Below are 21,559 nucleotides of genomic sequence, written 5' to 3'. Positions count from 1 at the left end.
CTTTTTCTTTGTTTTTCCAGGTTAAATTTCACACTATGTGCTGACTGTATCTACAGAAGATAATTTAAAAAAAGATAAACTTTTTTCAAAGGTTTTGATTCCAGTGGAATCTTTGCTTTAGATTTTGTGTGTGTGTGTGTGTGTTAGTGAATTGTAACTCCAGAAGCAATGCCTGTACAAGCTCCACAATGGACGGATTTCCTTTCCTGCCCAATTTGCACTCAGACTTTCGACGAAACAATTCGAAAACCTATCAGTTTGGGTTGTGGCCATACTGTCTGCAAGATGTGCCTGAATAAACTCCACCGCAAGGCTTGCCCATTTGACCAGACCACTATCAATACAGACATTGAGCTCCTCCCTGTGAACTCAGCATTGCTACAGCTAGTGGGTGCTCAGGTAAGGTGATTGACTTAATACTTTTTAATTTGTGGTGTATGTTTTCCTCTTGAGAGAAATGTGTTGAATTAAAACTGAGTAATGTTGTCTTCTGTGTGAGTATAATTCTTTATTGTACAAATCCTTTATTTTGGTATGTTAGATTTATTAGTCCATAGTTTTTCAGTTGTAATACAGAAACGTCCATTTCATCTTGTGGCTTGGTTTTCAACAATCCTAGCTATATGGATTAGGAAAGAAACCTAGGAGGTTAGTAATAAGGACTTAACATTGAGGAAAATAGTCATAAAACCTTGTACTTTACTCAGTGGGAAAGATAAAGCTGCTTCAGACAGTTTTACTTATTAGAAACTAATTGGAATGAAAGATGAGAAAGGTGACAAAAGTATCAAGTGCAGCATTTGTGAACAGTTTATTTAGAATAGAAGCAATGTCCTGGGTACGTGAATCTGGCAGTTCTGGAGGTAATTGAAAATTTTATGTAAGTATTCCCAAACTAGAGATCAGTGTCCTCACAAGATTTAAAGCCAAGATAAACAAATTTTTAGAAGCATTTATTTAGACAGTCCTCACTATTTTGTACAGTGTGAGTCTTAAGTCCCATATGTTTATCGTAAGTTAAAGATTAGTCTTCTATAAATTGTTAAAACACGGCAAAGGTTGATATTACGTACGTTGGAGAAAAAGGCAGCTGTTCTAGAATAGCTTATTCAAAAGAAAAATTTACTTTATTTATGAGCCTATCTTGATGTCACCAACAGCACTGCTAAATATTTGTCAAAAAGGAAAATGGATTTGATCTTTTTTGTTTTCTTGTAATTAATTTTTTTTTCTGGTACTGGTGATCAAACTCAGGACCTTGCGCATGTTGGGCAGGCACTGTCCCGCTGAGCTACATCCCTGGCTCCTGTAATTAATTCATCTTATAATCATTTTCTTTGTATTTTGAAAATTATAGTATGTTTTGGAAAGAAAATAGATTGATTGAGGATAATAGTTTTAGAAATATCTGGTATTTTAATGCCAGATAACTGAGCTTGGCTTTTTTACATAAAGTTGTCTAAGAATAAACTAATTCTTTTTCCACAAAATGGCTGAGACTTCCTATCTTCAATGAAACAGCTAATGTTTATGGAACTTGAAGACAGGACATTTTAGTGTACAGTAGTCATTATTTTAACCTTAAAGATCCTATTAAAAAGCCATTAGCCAGGCTTGGTGGTGCACACTTGTAATCCCAGCACTTGGGAAGCTGAGGCAGGAGAATCACAGTGAGTTCAAGGCCATCCTGAACTACACAGTGAGACTGTCTCAAAAACAAACAAAAAAAGCAATTAGAACTGAAGAATAAATTCAGCAGAATTACAAATACAAAATCAACATGCTTCCGGGGATGGTGGCGCATGCCTGTAATCCCAGCACTCAGGAGGTTGAGGCAGCCTGGCTACATAGTGAGACCTTGTCTCAAAAAAAAAAAAAAATTTGCTGGGTGTAGTGCTGGATGTAATCCCAGCACTTGGAAGGCTGAGGCCAGAGGATTACCACAAGTTCAAGGGCTGCATGGGATACGCAAGGTGAGTTCAAGGCCAGCCCCCACTGCATAGTGAGACTTTGCAGGTGAATAAATGGAAAGATATAAAGTGTTTATTCATTGGCATATGTAATTCTCATGGCAATACTACTCAAAGCAGTCTACATATTTAGTGAAAGACCTATCAAAATTCCAATGATGTTTTCAATTAATTTTTTCCCTTTTTGTGTATGTGTTTGGTAGTAGGAATTGTAGTAGGGCCTGTATGTGTTCTGCCACTTTAGCACTGAACCACATTTTCAGCCCTTAAGTTTATTGTTTTATTTTATTTTTTTTGGTACCGGGAATCGAACTTGGGACCTTTCGCTTGCGAGGCAGGCGGCAGAACCACTGAGCTAAATCCCTGGCCCATTAAGTTTATTTTTTAAAATAAACATTTTAAACATTTGTTTTTTAAAACAAAAATTTGTTGCTGGGCATGGTGGCACACACTTGTAATCCTAGCGCTCTGAGAGGCTGCAGTTGGAGAATCTCAAATTCAGAAACAGCATGGGCAACTTATAGACTTAGCGAGACCCCAACTTAAGTTTTTAAAAGGTTGGGAATGTAGCTCAGTGCTAAGTCCCTGGGTTCAATCCCCCATACTGCAAAAGAAAAAGAAAAATTAATTGGAACTTTACCTTCCACCACGTACAAACATTAACTCAAAATCGATCAAAGACCTATGAGTTAAAACTATTAAATTCTTAGAAGAAAATACAAGAGAAAGTCTCCATGACCTTTAACTTCACAATGATTTTTTAGATACAGTACAAGAAGTATAGGCAGTAAAAGAGAAAAGAAATTGATGAATTGGAAGTCACCAAAAATAAAAACGTGTATCAGAAGACATGTCAAGAAATTGAAAAGACAACCCACAAAATGAGAGAGGGTAATTATAAATCATGTCTGACAAGGGATTCCGATGCATGCTGCAACATGGATGAATCTTAAAAGCATTCTAAGTGAAATAAATCAGATAAAAAATGATGCATATGTTTCTGCCTATCTAGAATAGGTAAAGACTCAAAGAACAGAGATTACCAAGGGCCAAAGGAATGAGGAGTTTATTACTTAATGAGTATAGAGTTGTTATGGTGAAAATTTCTGGAAATATTGGTAATACTTATATAAGGTGAGCATATTTAATGTAGTATACACCTTAAAATGTCTAAAACGGTAAATTTTGTTACACATTTTATCACTATAAAAAGTTAAAAATATACCATCACCAAGTGAGTTTTGTCCCAAAAATGCAAAGTTGGTTTAACATTTAAAAACCGATTCATATCAATCAATACACCATAACAATAGAATTTTTTTTAAATGTACCTACTTAGTCATCTCAATGGACACAGAAAAGGTACTTGGCAAAATTCAGCACCCTTTCATGATAAAAAATACCCAAGAAACTAGGAAAAGAAGAACGCTTCTGAAAAATCCACAGCTGATATCATACTTGATGGTGAAAGACTAGATGCTTTCCCTGTAGAATTAAGAACAAGGCAAGAATCTCTGCTCACTACTTCTAGTCAGCATTTAGGAGGTGAAAAAAAAATCAATTCCCTTTACATAAAATCAAAATAAATAAAATATTAGGAATGTACTTAAACGAAGTACAAAAGTAGTCAGATGTGGGGTGTGCCTGTAATCCCATCACTGAGAAGCTGAGGCAGGATTGTAAGTTCAAGCCCAGACCAGGCAATTTAGCCACTTAGCCAAGACCCTGTCTCAAAGAAAAAATTAGAAAAGGGCTGGAAATGTAGCTCAAAGGCCCTGAGTTCAGTATCCATTACCACTTTTTAAAAAATGTAAAATTAGAGGGCCGGGATTTAGCTCAGTGGTGCCACTGTGTGCCTTGAAAATGCAAGGTCCTGAGTTCGATCCCAGATACCAAAAAAAAAAAAAGAAAAGAAAAGAAAGAAAGTGTGTTTATGGGCCCGGAGATTTAGCTCAGTGGTGCTGCCACCTGCCTCACAACCGCAAGGTACCGAGTTCGATCCCTGATACCAAAAAAAAAAGTAAAATTATGCTTTGATAGCTACAAATATTTTTGAAAAATTTAAAAGCCCAAATAAACATTTACTCATGATTCAAAGGCTAAATGTAAAAGATAATGTGTAATGTAAACTGTGTAATTCTTGGAAGAAAATAGAACCACATGTCTTCATGATTTGGGGGTAGGCAGTGTCTTGGGTTTGTTTGTTCGTTCCTTTGTTCCTTTGAAGATTTGTCACTGAAAACACCAAGAACAACAAGAAAAAGATAAACTTCATAAAAATTAAAAACTTTCAAAGATGCTGTCAAGAAAGTGACAGAACAAACTACAGAAGGAAGGGTGATAGTAAAATCATATATCTAGTAAAGGATTTGTATCTAGAATATGTACATGAGTTTATGACTCAATTAAAATGATAAAATATCCAATTAAAAATGGGTAGAGATCTAAATAGGCACCTCATCAAAGAAGATATGCAGATGACAAATGAGCAAATGAAAGGTTGTGCAGCAGTTGTCCTTAGGAATTGTAAGATAAAATAACAATGAGATAGCGCTGTATACCAGTTAGAACAGCTGATATCCAGAACATTGACAACAGATGCTGAAGATGCATGGAGCTACAGATACTTTTCATTCTTCACTGCTGGGAATGAAAAACTCATAAAACCACTTTGGGATAAAAGTTTGGCAGTTTCTTACTAAATTTAAGATGAGCATTAGCCCATCTGATTAGAAAACTTAAAACTTACACAAACAGCTCTCATGACTGTTTGTCTCACTTTGTAGTTCAGGCTGGCTTTGAATTCATTATGTAGCCAAGGCTGGCCTCAAACTCAGTGGCAGTCCTCCTGCCTCAGCCTCCCAAGTGCTGGGATTATGGGGGTGCTCCATCATGCCTGTCCCTCATGACTGTTTTACCAGGTTTGTTCAGTAAGTGAATGGATACACAAACAGTGGTATATCCATGCAATTGGAATATTGTAGAAAATGAAAGAATTAAAAAATAGCTGTTAAGCCATGAAAAGACATAGATAAATACCACATATATTACTTAGTGAAAGATATTACTTACTGAAAGACTCTGAAAAGGATACATATTATATGATTCCAATTATATGATATTCTGTAAATGGCAAAAAAAAATAACAGCAATAAAAATACTAGTGGTTGCTGGGTGTTCAAGAGGAATGGAGGATTGAATTGGTTGAAGCACAGGATTTTTTTTTTTTTTTTGAGCTAAACCCCCAGCCCCACAGGATATTTCTTAGGGCAGTGAAACTGTATATGAATCTGTAATTGTGGATATATGACACTCTGCATTGGTTAAAACCCATAAAACTTTACAAAGAGTATGGATAATAGTCTGAAATATATGAAATTACTGAAAGGGATAGGGAGGAAAGGTGCTAAGTTAAGTAACTTTAGATACTTATTAGGTCAAAATTGGTGGACTGTCTAAGATTAAAGGCAGAAGATAGTCTATAAAAGCAGTGTACTCTAGTTGACAAAGTAGTTTACCATGGGAGTATGAATTAATTTTTACTGTTGTATGTGCATACTGGAATTGAACAACTTAAGTAAATGGGTGGCAGATGGTGGGAACCAGCTTTCTCACTGTTGAAGTTTACAGATCAGCAATAGATAAATGCTAAAATGATCCGTGTGGTAGTAGATTAGAGTTGGCAGCATCAGTATAAACTCATATTTAGCTTAGCATAGATACAGATGATTGCGTAAACAAATATGTATAGATAAATGTATACACCTGTCTTAGTGTATACATGTATCATCCAAGATGAGTTGGAAGGCCCAATGCCCCAAAGGCAGTGTACATACCTAGGGTTCAGATTTTGGTTTCTCCAATAAAGGGAACCAAGGTTGTTTTCTTTTTTTAAAGGCTGATTGTAGGACTGAGTCAGGAAGTATTCAAATGAGCCTGAAGTACCTTATAGTGCTATAAAGTAAAGAAACGCTCAGAGTGATGTTGTTTATGTCAAAGGCATAAAGGAGCCAGTTAAGTTCCAGTGGCCAAAACTGAAAGAGTTCAAATAAAATGAATGGAATTGTAACCCAAAATATTAAATAAATATATCAGAGTCTGTACAGATAAAATGTAAATGATTAAATGAAGGAAAAAGACGTGGAGGAAAGAGAGGTATCATGCAGAATTTCAGATAAATTATTACAATACCTTTAAGTAAGTAGAATATATTGTGTGCTATGCAAAATGACCTCATCCAACAAAAGGTATGAAAGGTGGGAGATTGTTAACTTCATACTGCAAGTTAATTGAACACTGACTTGTAAAGGGACTGACACATAAGCACAGCAATATTTTTGCTTAGGGGTTCATAATTTTGTGTGTGTCACACGCACACACACACTTGCCTGTGATTGATTTCATTTTAGGGCTCAGATAAATGTAAATTTACATGGTAGATATTCAAACAAGTAGCATTTTTCAGTGCAGGACTACGACCCAATAAATTAGAAAGCTAGCTGTGTCAGGAGAATATACCTGGAATAAAGGAAAGCTGAAAAGAAAATGGAAAAAAGCTCAAAATTTTAAAGACAAAGTGTTAGAATAGTCAAACATATGGGTATTTTTTAAAAGGAACATAAAGTCATAGAGCTAGTCACCCTTGTGTTTTATAGGTATATAGATGAGGAAGGAAGTGCCCACAGAAGTAGATGACTCTCTCAGGGTCCTAGTGCATATGCCAGCCCTCTTATCAACTTATCTCAGGCTCTTTGCACAGAATATGCAGGAGGAAAAGGAGGGAACCCTTTCTTGTAGGTAAATTATCACATACTGATTTATCTTTTTACAGCTTTTTAAAAAGTTATTAAATATATCTTACTGGAAAACAGATTTCCACAATACCTCTTGCTATAACCAGAGAAATTCTTATTCTGAAAGTAGGGGTGAAGAATACAGAGGAAAGAAAGGAAGGAAGACATGGTAAAAGATAGCTTTCTCCTTCAGTGCCTACACAGGACTTGGCACATGATAATTGCTCAGTAGGCACTTGAGAAACAACCATAACGGGCAGGATTAAGAAATAGGATCTAAGGGCTGGGGATTTAGCTCAGTGGTGGTTGCACCTCCTGCTGCGCAAGCGCAAGGACCCAAGTTCAATCCCCAGTACCAAAAAAAAAAAGAAATAGGATCTAATCACCAAAAAAAGGAAGAAAGATTTAGAAAATCTTTCAACTTTTCTGTAAAATTATTCCAATGTAAGTTAAATGTCCCACCTTACATACTTTTTTTGGAAGGAGTAACTACACTAAAATTACTTTAAAGTAAGTTTAAAATGTTTAGGAAAGGGCCCGGGGATTTAGCTCAGTGGTTCCGCTGCTTGCCTTGCAAGCACAAGGACCCGAGTTCGATCCCCGGTACCAAAAAATAAAAATAAAAATAAATATTTAGGGAAGCTGGAAGGTACTTGAACAAATATACCAGACCTCTGGAATTCTGATATTTTATATGGCATGATGCGTGATCTTGTTGTCGCCTTTAACTTATTTCCTTAACTCAAATTCTCAGATTTATCTTTACATTTATCACATTTCTGAAAACATAGTCAAATCTCCTGGCTTGACTACTTAGTTATGTTCATTTAAAATACATGTACTAATTGCTTCTCAGCCTTTTGGCTAAGATCAAGTGTAAAATGCATGTACTAATTGCTTATGATTACACAAAGAATAGAATTGGTGGGTAACAAAATCACGTGTATTTATACAGTATTTGCACTAAATGCTTTCTCAGCCAGCTGATCAGAGCTAAACATCAGCATCAGGGCTGGGGATTTAGCTCAGTGGTTCCACTGCCTGCCTTGCAAGCACAAGGACCTGAGTTCGATCCCTAGTACCAAAAAAAACCACATCAGCCTTAATAAGTCATGTTGATAATGTGTTTCCTTGATATGATGTGATGACAATAGCACTTTTCTTTTTGGGTCTTATTTCTAACAACCTACAACCCTGGTCTAATGAGAAAAACATTAGGCAAGTCCCATTTAAAGGGATTCTGCAAACTAACCTGACCAGTATACCACAAAACTGTCAAAGCCATCAAAAACAAGGCAAATATGAAAAACCATCAAAGAACCTTTAAGAGACAGGAAGGAAATACGTAATATGGTATCCTGGAACAGAGAAAGGAATTAGGATTTTTTTTTCATTAAGTTTATTGGTACATTGTAGGTATACATTGTGATCACATTCATTATTGGGAATTTGTACTTCTGCATGATATATCTTGGTTCTTATTTTTTCCCATAGGAATTAGGATTTCTGAGTAACATGTAAACTTTAGTTAACAATAATAAATATGCTAATATTATCTCACTGATGTGAACAAATACCAGTGTAAAACAATAATAATGGAAGGTGGATGGAAGGTAATGAGAATTTTCTGTATTGCCTTTGTCATTTTTCTGTAAATCTAAAATTGTTCTAGGGCTGGGGATTTAGCTCAGCGGTTCCGCCGCCTGCCTCACAAGCGCAAGGACCCGAGTTTGATCCCCGGTACCAAAAAACAACAACAAAAAAAATACAATTGTTCTAGTGAGGTGTGATGGCACATGCTTATAATCCCAGCACTTGGGAGGCTGAGGCAGCAGAATTGTTGCAAGTTCGAGGCTAGGCCAGGCTACACAGTGAGCTCAAGGCCAGCTTAGACTGACTATAATAAGACTTTGTCTTAAAAAAAAACAAAAAATAAAATTCTTTGGTAAAATAAGGTTTATTAACACATTTTTGCCAGCTTGAACCACTGGTGGTACAAACAAATTTAATCACTATCATCGGTCTTTTTACTATTAAAATTAATTTAAAAACCATCTGATAGGTAGTTATGCATGTACCACCAGTGGTTTAAAATACCTGGCAGTGAGACATACAAATTACAGCCGATCATAAACTTGTTAAACAGAATTGGCAAAAGATCCAAGTAGACATTTCTCCAGAAAAGATGGATAAATAGCCAATAAGCACATAAAAGGATGTCGAACATCCTCAGTTGTTACAGAAATACAAATCAAAACTACATTAGAGGCCGGGGATTTAGCTCAGTGGCGCTGTAACTGCCTCCAACACACAAGGTCCTGAGTTCGATCCCCAGTACCAAAAAGAAAAATGCATTAGGGCTGAGCATGTAGCTCAAAGATAGAAGGTTTGTATATCATATGAGAAGCGCTGAGTTCAGTCTCCAACCCTTCCCTAAGAAAACAAATTAAAGGGAGGGAATTGATGAGAGAAAAGGGAGATGTTGATCAAAGGGTTCAAAGCTTCAGTTAGCCAGGAGCATTAAGCTTTAGCGATTTGTTGTACAGACTTTCAGAACTGTTTCAGAAAGTGTCAACAAACAGTAAGTATGTTTTAAGCAAGGGGAGAGTATTCTGAGGGGGATTAAGGTCAATGTGTCTTTTAATGAATTTCTTTTAAAAATCTCAACATTCACTGTTTTCCACTCACACTTCATGCATTTTTTTCCTAGTGTACTATATTTTTAAGCAAAACATTTACTGGTACATTTTAGATATATATAATGATAACATTCATCATAGGGAATTTATACCTGTACATGATATATCATCCTTCTTCATTTTTTCCCATTTCCCACCCCATGCTTCAACCCCCCTTTCCTCCTCATTTACAGAAAACTTTGTTTCCTTTTTTTCTTCTATTCTCCTTTTTCATTGACCCTTCTTTCCCCCTTCCCCCTCTCTTTTTTCCCTTTTAATTTCAGCATTCTTTTCCCATTTCCCAATATCTATTATACATTTTGGTCCATATTTCCAATTTTGGTTTCTCACATCAGAGAAACAATGCAGTATTTAAACATGTGTGCAATTTATCTTGCTTAAGAGTATGGTCTCAAGCTACATCCATTTAGCTAGAAATGTCTCCAGCTCATTCTTCTTTATGGCAGAGAGTATAAAAAAATCCACATCTGGGCTGGGGATTTAGCTCAGTGACACTGTGCCTGCCTCGCAAGCGCAAGGTCCTGAGTTTGATCCTCAGTACCAAAAAAACCCCAAAAACCCACATCTTCTTTATCCATTCATCTGTTGATGGGCATTTGGGCTGTTTCCAGGATTAGCTATTGCAAACTATGCCGCTATAACCATGGGCATATATTACTGTGGTATGATGTTTTTAATTCTTTTGGGAAGATACCCAGCAGGGGAATAGCTTGATCAACTGGAACCTCTAGTTTTAGTTTCTTGAGACATCTCCACACTGATTTCTACAATGGTCGCACCAGTCAACGCTCCCACCAGCAATGGAGAAGCGTTCCTTTTTCCCAACAACCCCACCAGCATTTATTATTGATTGATTTCTTGATAACAGCCATTCTTTCTGGAGTAAGATAGAACCCCAGTGTTGTTTTAATTTGCATCTCTCAAATTACCAGTGATGTTGAACACTTTTTCATATATTTGCCATTTCTACTACTTCATCTGAGAAGCGTCTATTCAACGATTTGAAAAAGAATCCCTCCTTTGGCCTGGCAAGCCACACACTTGCCCCATTTTACAAATACATGGGGCAATCCAAGTATCCTTAGACCTGAGTTTGTACATTACCTTCGGGGAAGCACTCTAGAGCAGATACAGATTAAAAAAAGAAATAGAGGCGGTTAGGAGAATGATGAAAACCATGAACGTCCAGCATAGGAAAGAAATGGAATCCACAAAACAGATTCAAACAGATATCCAGGAGATTAAAAATTCCGTTGAAAGTATATGCAGCAGAATGAGCCAATGTGAGGACAGAATAACAGGTATAAAAGACAGGCTTGTAGTTAGCGATCATGAAAAGAAAGATTTCTTAAAAATAGCAAGGAACCACAAAAATGCAATCCAACAGCTGCTAGAAGATGCAAAGAATAACGTAAGACTGGCATCAATGAAAAAGCAAGAGATAGTGCAAATGACATTAAAAAACCTGTTCACAGAAGTATTGGCAGAAAACTTCCCAAGCAGGGAAAAAGAATTTAACATGCAGATAAGTGAGGAATATAGAACTCGAATTAGTCATGATCAAAACAGAAATCTGTACCAAGGCATATAATAGTCAAGATTTCAGAAATTCGACAAAAGAATAGAATATTAAAAGCTGTTAGAGAAAAGAAACAAATCACCTATGAAGGAAAGCCCATCAGAATCACAGCAGACTTCTCAACATAAGCCTCAAGTCTAGGAGAGCTTGGAGTGAAATATTTCAAGCCCTAAAAGAAAACAACCTCCAGCCCAGATTGATGTACCCCACAAAGCTGTCTTTCATAATTGATGAAGAAGTAAGATACTTCCATGATAAAGAACACCTGAAGAAATTCATGACCACCAAACCAGCACTCCAAAGTGTTCTGAAGGACATTCTAGAAAGAGGACTACAACTCCATGAACCCTCACAGTTAAACAGAGAAAAAGAGAGGGAACCAACAACAGGAAAATAACATGACAAGGATAAGTCAGTATATATCAGTTATAACCAATTAAATAGTCTTTCGTTATGGTCACCATCTCTATCTGAGAAACTATTTCTGATTTTATTTTTTTCTAGAGCCTCATTCATCTGCTTTGATACATTCGCTGTTACCAGTTCAAAGTCCAGGTGGGTGGGTTTAGAATTGTTCTACCTTGTTGCCCCTTGGGTTTGCCTGTGATGAGGTGGAAGTTTGGGATTACATCTTGCTTAAGTGTCTTCTCATTTTCTTCTTTTTTTAAATTTAATTCCTGGGTTGATGCTTGTAAATTGTGTTTGGCAAGTAGCTTTATTGCTAGTATTTAGAACCCTTAGGGAATGACTACTCAGAGATATCTTCTTAGGCATAGCTAGCTTTTGGGCTTGAGACTGTGTCAAGATCCTACCTCTTCAATTTATTGGGGATGAGAAGTTGCTGCCTATTTGGTCTAGCCTAGCCCCTGTTCTTTGGCACTGGCCTATAGTATTGTTTATGACTCTTAGGCAAGCTCAATCTTGGCACACCAGGAAGAACAACTGATTAGCACAATTATGATGTTTTGGCTAAAGTAGTACAATCAGTAATAACAGTAGCATCAAACACAACCTAGAAAATGACAAACTGTGGCAACTATTTGTCCCCTGTAACTGTATGAACTAGATTTTTGGTTATATAACAAAAGCTAAAACCAGAAAATTGTATATTATATATGCCCTCAGAATGGTGATTTTACCTTCAGGGGAGAAAATTTTAAAGGGGTTAGGGGAAAAAATAGAGAAATAGAAGAGATTAGAAGGAAGGCAGGAGGATAGAAGATTATGCAAATTTGAGAAACTAATGAAGACAGGAGGGAGAAGGAAGGAAGAATTAAAAACAAGAACAGAACAACAAAACTAGAAACAATGTTCACATTTACGTAAAAACAAACAATGAAGAAAAAATCCAAAAACGAAGAAAAAAAGGGAAAAAGTAAGGAAAAAAATGTCTGCTTCAAGGCATGTCTCTGCTATCCTTGGTAGACAAATTGGGTCCACAGATCCCAGATCCATGTTGATTTAATCCCAGCAAGCAAGCCATAGATTTATGGCAGAGTGATGAATAATTCCAGCAAGCCTGCATCTTTCGTTCTGAAACTCAGGATGGTTTCTGGCTGTGAGGCTAGAACCTGATTTGTTCAGCCTACAACACTCTGTGTGCCTCTTACGGCTTGAACTTGGCTCCATGCTGCCTGGAGCTTGGCTTCTTGACCTCCTACCAACTTGAACTTGGTTCTACCTCACCTTGATGGAGCCAGCCCGTACCTCCTCTGAGTTCCAAGCTCAATCGGCCCTTGTCCATGATGGCTGCTGGCCAGTTGCCTTCTCCTGGCGGACCTCTGAACCTGAGTAACTCAGCAGCCATTGCAGTCTGCTTCATCCATTGCTGTGTTCCCCTGGTGCGTTTCTCTGTGGAGGCCTCTGGGGTCACCAGTAGTCAACGTGTGACTGCAGGTTCGAGCTGCCTTTCCCACACAGTAAGTCAGGGCTCAGGGAGAAAGTGCTGCTTGCTACCTCCTCCTTCATTTAAGTCTCTCTACTCACTTTCCCCATGGGTTTAAATTCTTGCCTCTGGTCCTTGCTGGTTTCTGGGGACTCACTTCCTTCCTCCTTGTCTTCCTCTGCTATATTCCAGTGTCTGGACTCCAAATCTCAGGCTATTTCTCTGCTGTTCACCACTCCGCCATCTTCCTGAAAGTCCTTCACACTTCATACTTTACAGTTGGTGAAAGAGTGAATTTTTTAATGCACCTGAGGTGATAGCTTTCTTAACCTGATTTATGTTGTACCCCATCATTATATACAACCATTATTTGTAAATTCAAGATAAAATTAAAGAGAATGCATAGGGCCCTGAATTTGATCCCTAGAGCCAAAAAAATTATATGAAAAATCTACTTTTGATGTATTAGAATTGATACAGTAATAATAGTAGGAGGTATTTGATAAATATTATATAATGGTACTCCACTTTTGGTAATAGTCTGATTTTCAAAAAGTTATCACTCTTAGGTATATATACCCAAGAAAAACAAAAACATGTCATGTAAAAACTTGTACACAACACCACCTGCCTCACAAGCACAGGGTCCCAAGTTCGACCCCCGGTACCAAAAAAAAACCCAACTTGTGTGCAAATGTTATTACTCATAAGGTACTAGTCAAAAATAGAAAACCCAGATGTCTGCCAGTTAATGCCTTCATAAGTAAAATGTTTTACATGCATAGGGTGGAATTCTATTCATCAATAAAAATAAATGAAGTACTGATAAATGCTATAGGCTGGACTGTCCTTGAAGACATGCTTAATGGAAGAGGCTGGTCAGAAAAGACCACATATTGTAGGATTCTATTTTTTTCAGTCCAAATTAGGCAAACCCATCACAAATAGATTCGTTTTTCCTAAGAGATGTTATAAGATTGGGGACGAAATGATGGGAAGACGATAATAAGATATAAGATTTCTTTCTGGTAGCGAAAATGGGAGGCTGAGGTAAGAGGATCACAAGTTTGAGCCAGCCTGACAACTTAGTGAAATTTATCTCAAAAGGTCTGGGGGGCGGGGGATAGTTTAACACAAAGACCCTGTGTTTAATTCTTAGTGCCAAAAAAAAAGAAGAAGAAGAAATCTGAAGTTGATTGTGGTGATGGTTTTTCAACTAGGTACTAGAAAGGTACTAACTTGGGCCGGGGATTTAGCTCAGTGGTTCTGCTGCCTGCCTCACAAGCACAAGGTCCTGAGTTCAATCCCCAGTACCAAAAAAAAACCCAAAACCTGGGAAGGTACTAAAAATCATTGATTTGCATTTAGCCTATCATGTGGTTTGTAGATTATCTCTCATTGAGGCTGTTACAGAAGCAAAGTAATGCAATAAGCCAGGTGTGGTGGCACATGCCTGTGATCCCAGCTACTCAAGAGGCAAAGGCAGGAGGATTGCAAGTTTGAGCTCTGCCTGAGCAACTTAATGAGACCTTGTCTCAAAATAGTGCTGTAGCTCAGTGCACCTGAGTACAATTCCCAATCCAAAAATGTGTTGTATATAAAAAAAGGTCTTTTGAAAGCATTAAGTAAATTTAGTAGTTTTCCTGTTGTCTGTGTTAGCAGTGTATAAACTGTACTCATTAAATCATTTGTTTAATTAATGTATATTCAGACCTTTTCTTTTGGGCTCTAGGTCCCTGAGCAGCAGCCCATTACATTGTGTAGTGGTGTTGAAGATACAAAGCATTATGAGGAAGCCAAGAAATGTGTAGAAGAATTAGCATTGTACCTGAAACCGCTCAGCAGTGCTAGAGGTAAATCTGTTATAATTATCCATGCTAAGCAAGCATCTACTAGAGATACTTCCATTACCATAAAAGTTATGAGCTGTACATGAATACTGATGAAATTCATTTATTTAGTGTAAACCAAACCTACTTTATGTAATGTGATGGTGGAAACATTATTTGAAGTAATGACAAAAGTAAGTATAAATGTACTAGTGCTACACAAAGGCTTTCTGTCATTTGACAGTTCTGAATAATCTCTTAGCTAGCTGTAAATGATGTGTTAAGATATACTGTAATAAAAATGGAAGTTGCCATCACTTCCCAGAAAGCACTTACTATTTAGTTAAAAAAGTAAGATTAGAACTAGAACTATTAGAACCTCAAGATTTGGGTTTTAAAGTGGGAGGGGTAGGGGAAAGAAAAAGAAGGGAAAAGAAGAAATAGGAGAAAAGGAGAAAAATGGAAACAAAGTTTTTGTAAATAGGGAAGGGAGAAGGAGGTGAGGGGAGGGCGGAGGAATGGGGAAAAAATAAGAACCAAGATACATCATGTAAAGGTACAAGATCCCAACGATGAATGTAACTGTATTGTATCCCTAAAATGTGCCAGTGAACTTAATGGGCAAAAAAAAAAAAAATTGGGGTTTTAAACTAATTGTTAATGTTGTCTGGCCTTTTTCCCCCCTCCCCATAATTAAAATGAATGATAATATTTGAATGTCATAATGAATATGTTTACATGAAATACATGTATATATGTATAATTTTAAAATGCTACTAAAGACTTCACTTGCTTTATTTTAAATATTCTGGTAGGACATAGAACTATTCACATACCCACAGGTCAATCAGCCCATCAGAGGAAGTGCTCCCGACTGTAAAATTACATTGTAAACCTACAGATAACTTCTTTCTTCTCTTCTAAAGGAGTGGGTTTGAATAGCACTACTCAGAGTGTTCTCAGTCGCCCGATGCAAAGGAAGCTTGTGACTCTGGTCCACTGCCAACTAGTGGAGGAAGAAGGCAGAATTCGTGCCATGAGAGCTGCTCGATCTTTAGGTGAACGAACAGTTACAGAGCTCATTCTCCAGCACCAGAATCCTCAGCAACTCTCTTCCAACCTTTGGGCAGCAGTCAGAGCTAGGGGCTGTCAGTTCCTTGGACCAGGTATATAATTAAAATTCAGTATTCTACTAGAAATTCTAAAAGCGTAGCGTAAGAACTCCTAAATGATGTACAAGACTGGTTCTTTGTGAATTCTGTTAACAAGTAACATCCCACTTAAAATCCTGGCTTAAGTAATTCTGTTAGTTTTTCAGAAATTTTGAAAGTTTTCTTTTTTTGGGGGGGGGTTTCTTTTAATACCCAAAGTTCATTCATTTTGAGAGAAGTTTTGAAATGAATGCATTGAATAACTTGTGTATTTGTTAAATAAAATATATGCAAGACCAAACTGCCAGTAAAAATGGTTAAATATCTTCTGTTGTGTGATATCTGCAGAAATGATTGTATATTTCTTTTCTGATAAAGTGTATCTCTGCACGTGATAAATTTTGGTTTTGTCTAAATTCTAGCGATGCAAGAGGAAGCTTTAAAGCTGGTTCTCCTGGCCTTAGAAGATGGTTCTGCTTTGTCAAGAAAAGTATTGGTTCTCTTTGTGGTGCAGAGGTTGGAGCCACGGTTTCCTCAAGCCTCTAAGACTAGCATTGGTCATGTTGTTCAGCTTCTTTATAGAGCTTCTTGCTTTAAGGTATGAATCTAAAATTCAACTTGAAAGAAAAAATTGTCTCTTCTGCCAAACTTAAAGTAAAACTTGGAATTTAATAAGGTTGCCTGTGCTCTTTTCATAAAACCTAAACAGTTTTTGTTTTTGTTTGTTTGTAGTACTGAGGATTGAACCCAGGGCCTCATGCATGCTAGACAAGTATTCTACCACTGATCCATCCTCAGCCCTTTTTAAGACTGAGACAAGGGTCTCACCAAGGTGCCAAGATTGGCTCTGAACTTGTAATCTGTAATCCTCTTGCCTCAATTTCCTGAGTAACTGGGATTACAGGTCTCTGCCTAGCACAAACAATTTTTTTTGTTGTTTTTTTGAGACTGGGTCTTGCTACATAGTCCAGTCTGGCCTTGAACTCATGATCCTCTTGCGTCAGCCTCCTGAGTGTTAGAATTTACAGGTGTGTGCCACCATGGCTGATACAAACAAATAATTATACATATGCTGACTGGAGTTTCAGTTGCTATTTTGATGTAGCCATGTACGTTAATGCTGGACATTCTCTTGTGTCCTGAATTTGAAGCAGCACTGCCTCAAATACCGGTACCTACTTTGTATCATTTGTTGTCCTGTTTTATTTTGGTTTTGGTACCAGGGATAGAACTTGGGACCTTGCATTTGCGAGGCAGGCAGCAGAACCACTGAGCTAAATCCCCAGCCCTTAACTTCTTTTTTTTTGGTACCGGGGATCGAACTCAGGACCTTGCGCTTGTGAGCTAGGCGCCGGAACCACTGAGCTAAATCCCCGGCCCGAGCCCTTAACTTCTTGAAGTCAAGGAGTTTTGCTCCTGACACAACCCATAACTAATACTTCATAAACCTGCTGGCTATAGGGAAGTCCATTCCAGAGATCATCATTCCATCATCTGATTCTCTACTGAAACTGAGCTTCTGTTTTCCTGAGGGGCCCTGAGGCTGACGAAACTTACAGCCAGAGTTATTTTAACTGGTCCAGATTGTCTCTGAATATAGTAAGTCACTTGTATTGTGGTTAGAGTAATGTTACTATACAGTATAATCCGGAATGTATTTCAGAATGTCTCTACTTCCACTGTTACAGAAAGCTTTAAAAAAATAATGAAAGGACAGGAAAAAATGCAGTTCTTTACTGGCAGAAAAAAATAAGTGGCTCAGCTAGGCACAGTGATACACACCTATGATGCTAGCTACCTGAGAGCCTATGGCAGGAAGATCTTAAGTTCAAACCAGGCCTAGATAAATTTTCAAATTCTTTCCTCAAAACAGGGCTGGGGATGTAGCTGTGGTAGAGTTTGCCTAGTATGTATGAAGCCCTGGGGTACACACACACACACCCAGAATGCCCACAAAGTGAATCTCTCAATTCTAGTTAAAAGCGTTAACAGTGGGTTTGGATAATAGCTCAGTGATACATTGCTTGCCGGGAATGCATGAGGGCCTCATTTTGATCCTCAGCACTACCAAAAAAAATCTTTTTAACAGTAATTTTAACAAATTTCCAATTTGGTCATTCTTTGTAGGAGTATGTGCCCACATAGCTATGCTATGACTTTCCTTTTAGTATACCAGTATAGGATATAGAAAGCATTTAATGAAGTTTAGCATGTATTGAGGGAATATTTTCATACAGATCAATATACATTTGCTTTTTTGACTTACATTCGAATATGGCAAAATATTATTTAGGAGGGCCTGGAATTTAGCTCAGTGGTGCTGCCGCCTGCCTCTCAAGCACAGGGTCCTGAGTTCGATCTCTGGTACCAAAACAAAACAAAAATACCAATGAGCGTTCTTTTCTCTTTTTTGGTACCGGGGATCAAACTCGGGTCCGTGCACTTGTGCAGCAGGCAGCGAAACCACTGAGCTAAATCCCCGGCCCCAGTGCTTTGTTTTTAGACAGGGTCTCACTGTCTTACCCATCCTGACCTCAAACTTGTGATCCTTTTGCCTCAGTCTCCTGAGTACCTGGGATTATTACAGGTGTGCACTATCATGCCCAACTCACACATACACTTTAAACTGCACACATATGTTAAGTTCTGTCCAGTCTTTGAATCTCAGTCCTACACACATTTATTCTTTCTGTAAAACCTATCCCAGGAAATTTTGACATCTATAATGGGGAATGTTTGACAGGCAAAAGTGTACTACATTTTAATTTTGTTATTGTTGCTAGAAGAAATTTGTTACATTAAAAATTATGCTGTTCTGCACGCCTGTAATCTCAGCTACTGGGGAGGCTGAGGCAAAAGAGTCTATGTGTGTTAATATATTAACTGGGTTTTTTCCTCTTATTATGAGATTATTTATATCTTACTAGGTCACCAAGCGTGATGAAGATTCTTCTTTGATGCAGCTGAAAGAAGAATTCAGAACCTATGAAGCTTTGCGACGAGAGCATGATTCCCAGATAGTGCAGATTGCTATGGAAGCAGGCTTGAGAATTGCACCAGATCAATGGTCCTCTCTGCTTTATGGAGACCAGTCTCATAAATCTCATATGCAGTCCATTATTGACAAGGTAGAGCCTTTTTTGTTCTTTACTTCTTAGACTAATCTTGGGAGTTTTGGTAATTTGTGATTTGGTGATTCATTTATTTAATAAGTGAGTATTAAAATGAATACTGCATGTCGGGCTTTTATAAATTGTATTCACTGAGGTTCAGTGTCATGTCCTAATTTGTCATACCACAATACTACTTTGCTTATATACTTGTAAATATTTGATTAGTGTTATAATGGTTTAGCCAGTGCCCTCCAGTATTCCTTTGAGGGCCTTCCATCTCTGTTTTGTCATTGCCTCTTCCTTTATTTATTGTTCCTTTTGAGTTTTCATCATTGTGTTAGTTAAACTCATTTTCCATCTGTTGTCTTCCCATAGCAGACATGTATTCATCTGTAAGATATACATATACACTGAGGCTTATGATTCTCAGAAGGGCCAGGGATTTAGCTCAGTGGCACCGCACCTGCCTGGCAAGCAAAAGGCCCTGAGTTCTATCCCTGGTACAGAGAGAAAAACAGAAAGATTCTCAATCAGAATAATTTCACATATAATGAAGTTACCACCATTCTAAGTTGATCAAATTCTCAGTACATATTTCTACTTTATCTGTTGTCTGTTATGATGAATCAAAGGAGGTGTGAATGTTAGCTAAGGTTCCAATTAGTTATACTTCTCTTAAAACTAGAGTAATATCAATTTTTGTTGTAATTCAACCTGAAATGTATGAAATTTCTGTTAAAAAGTCTTAAAGCACCACTTAGTATATACTGTTGTATGTTAAAAAAAATTGTGGGCCAGGGATTTATTTAGCTCAGTGGCGCAGTGCCTCAAAAGCACAAGGTCCTGAGTTCAATCCCTGGTACCAAAAAACAGTTGTCTTGCCAGGCGTGTTGATTCATGCCTGTAATCCCAGCACTCAAGAGGCTGAGGCAGGAGGATTGCCATGAGATTGAGGCCAGCCTTGGCTACATAATGAGTTCAAGGATAGCCTAAACTACATAGTGTCTGGAAGAAAAAAAAATAGTCTTATCTCATTTTACTATTTTACCTTAAATACTTAAAATTCCAGAAATGATGCCAACTGTACAGTCCACCCTACATTTAATTTAGAGAGTCACACGTAAGAGTAGTTTTAAAATACTAATAGTTGGATTTTTGTCAAATGCTTTTTCTGCATCTATTGAGATGATCATATGGTTTTTGTTGTTGGCTCTATTGATATGTAGTGTATTGCATTTATTGATTTGCGAATCTTGAACCATCCCTGCATCCCTGGGATGAATCCCACTTGGTCAGGGTGTATGATCTTCTTGATGATCTTCTGCATTCTATTTGCCAGTATCTTAGTAAGGATTTTTGCATTTATGTTCATGAGTGAGATTGGCCTGTAGTTCTCTTTTTCAGTTGGGTCTTTCTCTGCTTTGGGGATCGAGGTGATTTGACAAAATCCAACATGCATTTATGATAAAAACCCTACAAAAAATTGGAATAGATGGTCTCTACCTCAGTCTGATAAAAGCCATTTATGAAAAACCAGCAGCCAATATCATACTAAATGGTCACAAACTGAAATCCTTCACACTAAAATCAGGAACAAGACAAGGATGTCCACTATCATCACTCCTGTTCAATACAGCTTTGGAAACATTAGCCACAGCAGTTAGACAAGAGAAAGAAAAGGAATAAAGATAGGAAACGAAGCAGTCAAATTGTCCTTATTTGCAGATGACATTATACTCTACATAGAAGACCCCAAGAACGCCACCAAAAGTCTTCGAGACTTAATAACCAAATTCAGTAAAATAGCTGAATACAAGGTCAACACACAAAAAATCAATAGCTTTCCTCTACACAAAAACAACAGACTCACTGAGAGAGAAATAGGGCAAACAATTCCTTTCACAATAGCATCCAAAAACTGAAATACCTAGGAATCAACCTAACAAAAGAAATCAAAGACCTCTTCTCTGAAAACTATAGCACTCTGAAAAGAGAGACTGAAGACGTTACCAGAAAATGGAAAGACATCCCCTGCTCCTGGGTAGGAAGAATCAACATAGTGAAAATAGCCATGCTTCCAAAACTGCTATATAGATTCAATGCAATCCCAATTGAAATCCCAGGAGCATACTTCATGGACCTTGAGAAAACAATCCAAAAATTCATTTGGAGCAAGAGGAGACCTAGAATAGCAAAAGCCATTCTAGGCAACAGAGACATGGCAGGGGGTATCAACCCCCAACTTGCAACTATACTGCAAAGCTACTGTGATAAAAACAGCATGGTACTGGCAAGGAAACAGGCCTGAGGACCAGTGGAACAGATTAGAAGATGCAGAAACAACTCCAGACACACTCAGCCACCTCATCTTTGATAAAGGAGCCAAACACCCTCACTGGAGGAAAGATAGCCTCTTTAATAAATGATGCTGGAAAAATTGGGTTTCAACTTGCCAAAGATTAAAACTAGACCTATATCTCTCACCATGGACTAAACTAAAATCAAAATGGATGAAAGATCTAAATATTAAAACAAACACT

General features: G+C 37.6%; 1 protein-coding gene and 1 pseudogene across 4 annotated transcripts in view; both read left to right on the top strand.

Annotated features, from left to right (window-relative positions):
* Nucleotides 1–21,559, top strand: part of Rc3h1 (ring finger and CCCH-type domains 1) — a 97,559-nt gene that overhangs the window by 32,372 nt on the left and 43,628 nt on the right. For 2 of the 4 annotated variants that reach the window (XM_087194336.1, XM_087194335.1), the window contains exons 2-6: nucleotides 21–399; nucleotides 14,659–14,779; nucleotides 15,682–15,921; nucleotides 16,329–16,504; nucleotides 18,834–19,034. In XM_087194336.1, the coding sequence (XP_087050462.1) occupies nucleotides 169–399; nucleotides 14,659–14,779; nucleotides 15,682–15,921; nucleotides 16,329–16,504; nucleotides 18,834–19,034 (969 nt within the window). In that variant the 5' untranslated portion in view covers nucleotides 21–168. Of the gene's footprint in view, nucleotides 1–20; nucleotides 400–11,545; nucleotides 11,597–14,637; nucleotides 14,780–15,681; nucleotides 15,922–16,328; nucleotides 16,505–18,833; nucleotides 19,035–21,559 lie in introns of those variants that run through there. The other 2 variants (XM_087194337.1, XM_087194338.1) reach the window with 2 other exon arrangements.
* On the top strand, nucleotides 7,608–7,765 carry LOC147823102 (U2 spliceosomal RNA; annotated as a pseudogene).

Source organism: Heterocephalus glaber, unplaced genomic scaffold (genome assembly GCF_053883595.1).
Source record: "Heterocephalus glaber isolate CG9 unplaced genomic scaffold, H.glaber_assembly_v1.0 deba00001600, whole genome shotgun sequence".
Classification (NCBI taxonomy): Eukaryota; Metazoa; Chordata; class Mammalia; order Rodentia; family Bathyergidae; genus Heterocephalus; species Heterocephalus glaber.
The sequence above is the reverse complement of the archived record's forward strand: the minus strand, read 5'-3'. Positions and strand labels throughout refer to the sequence as shown.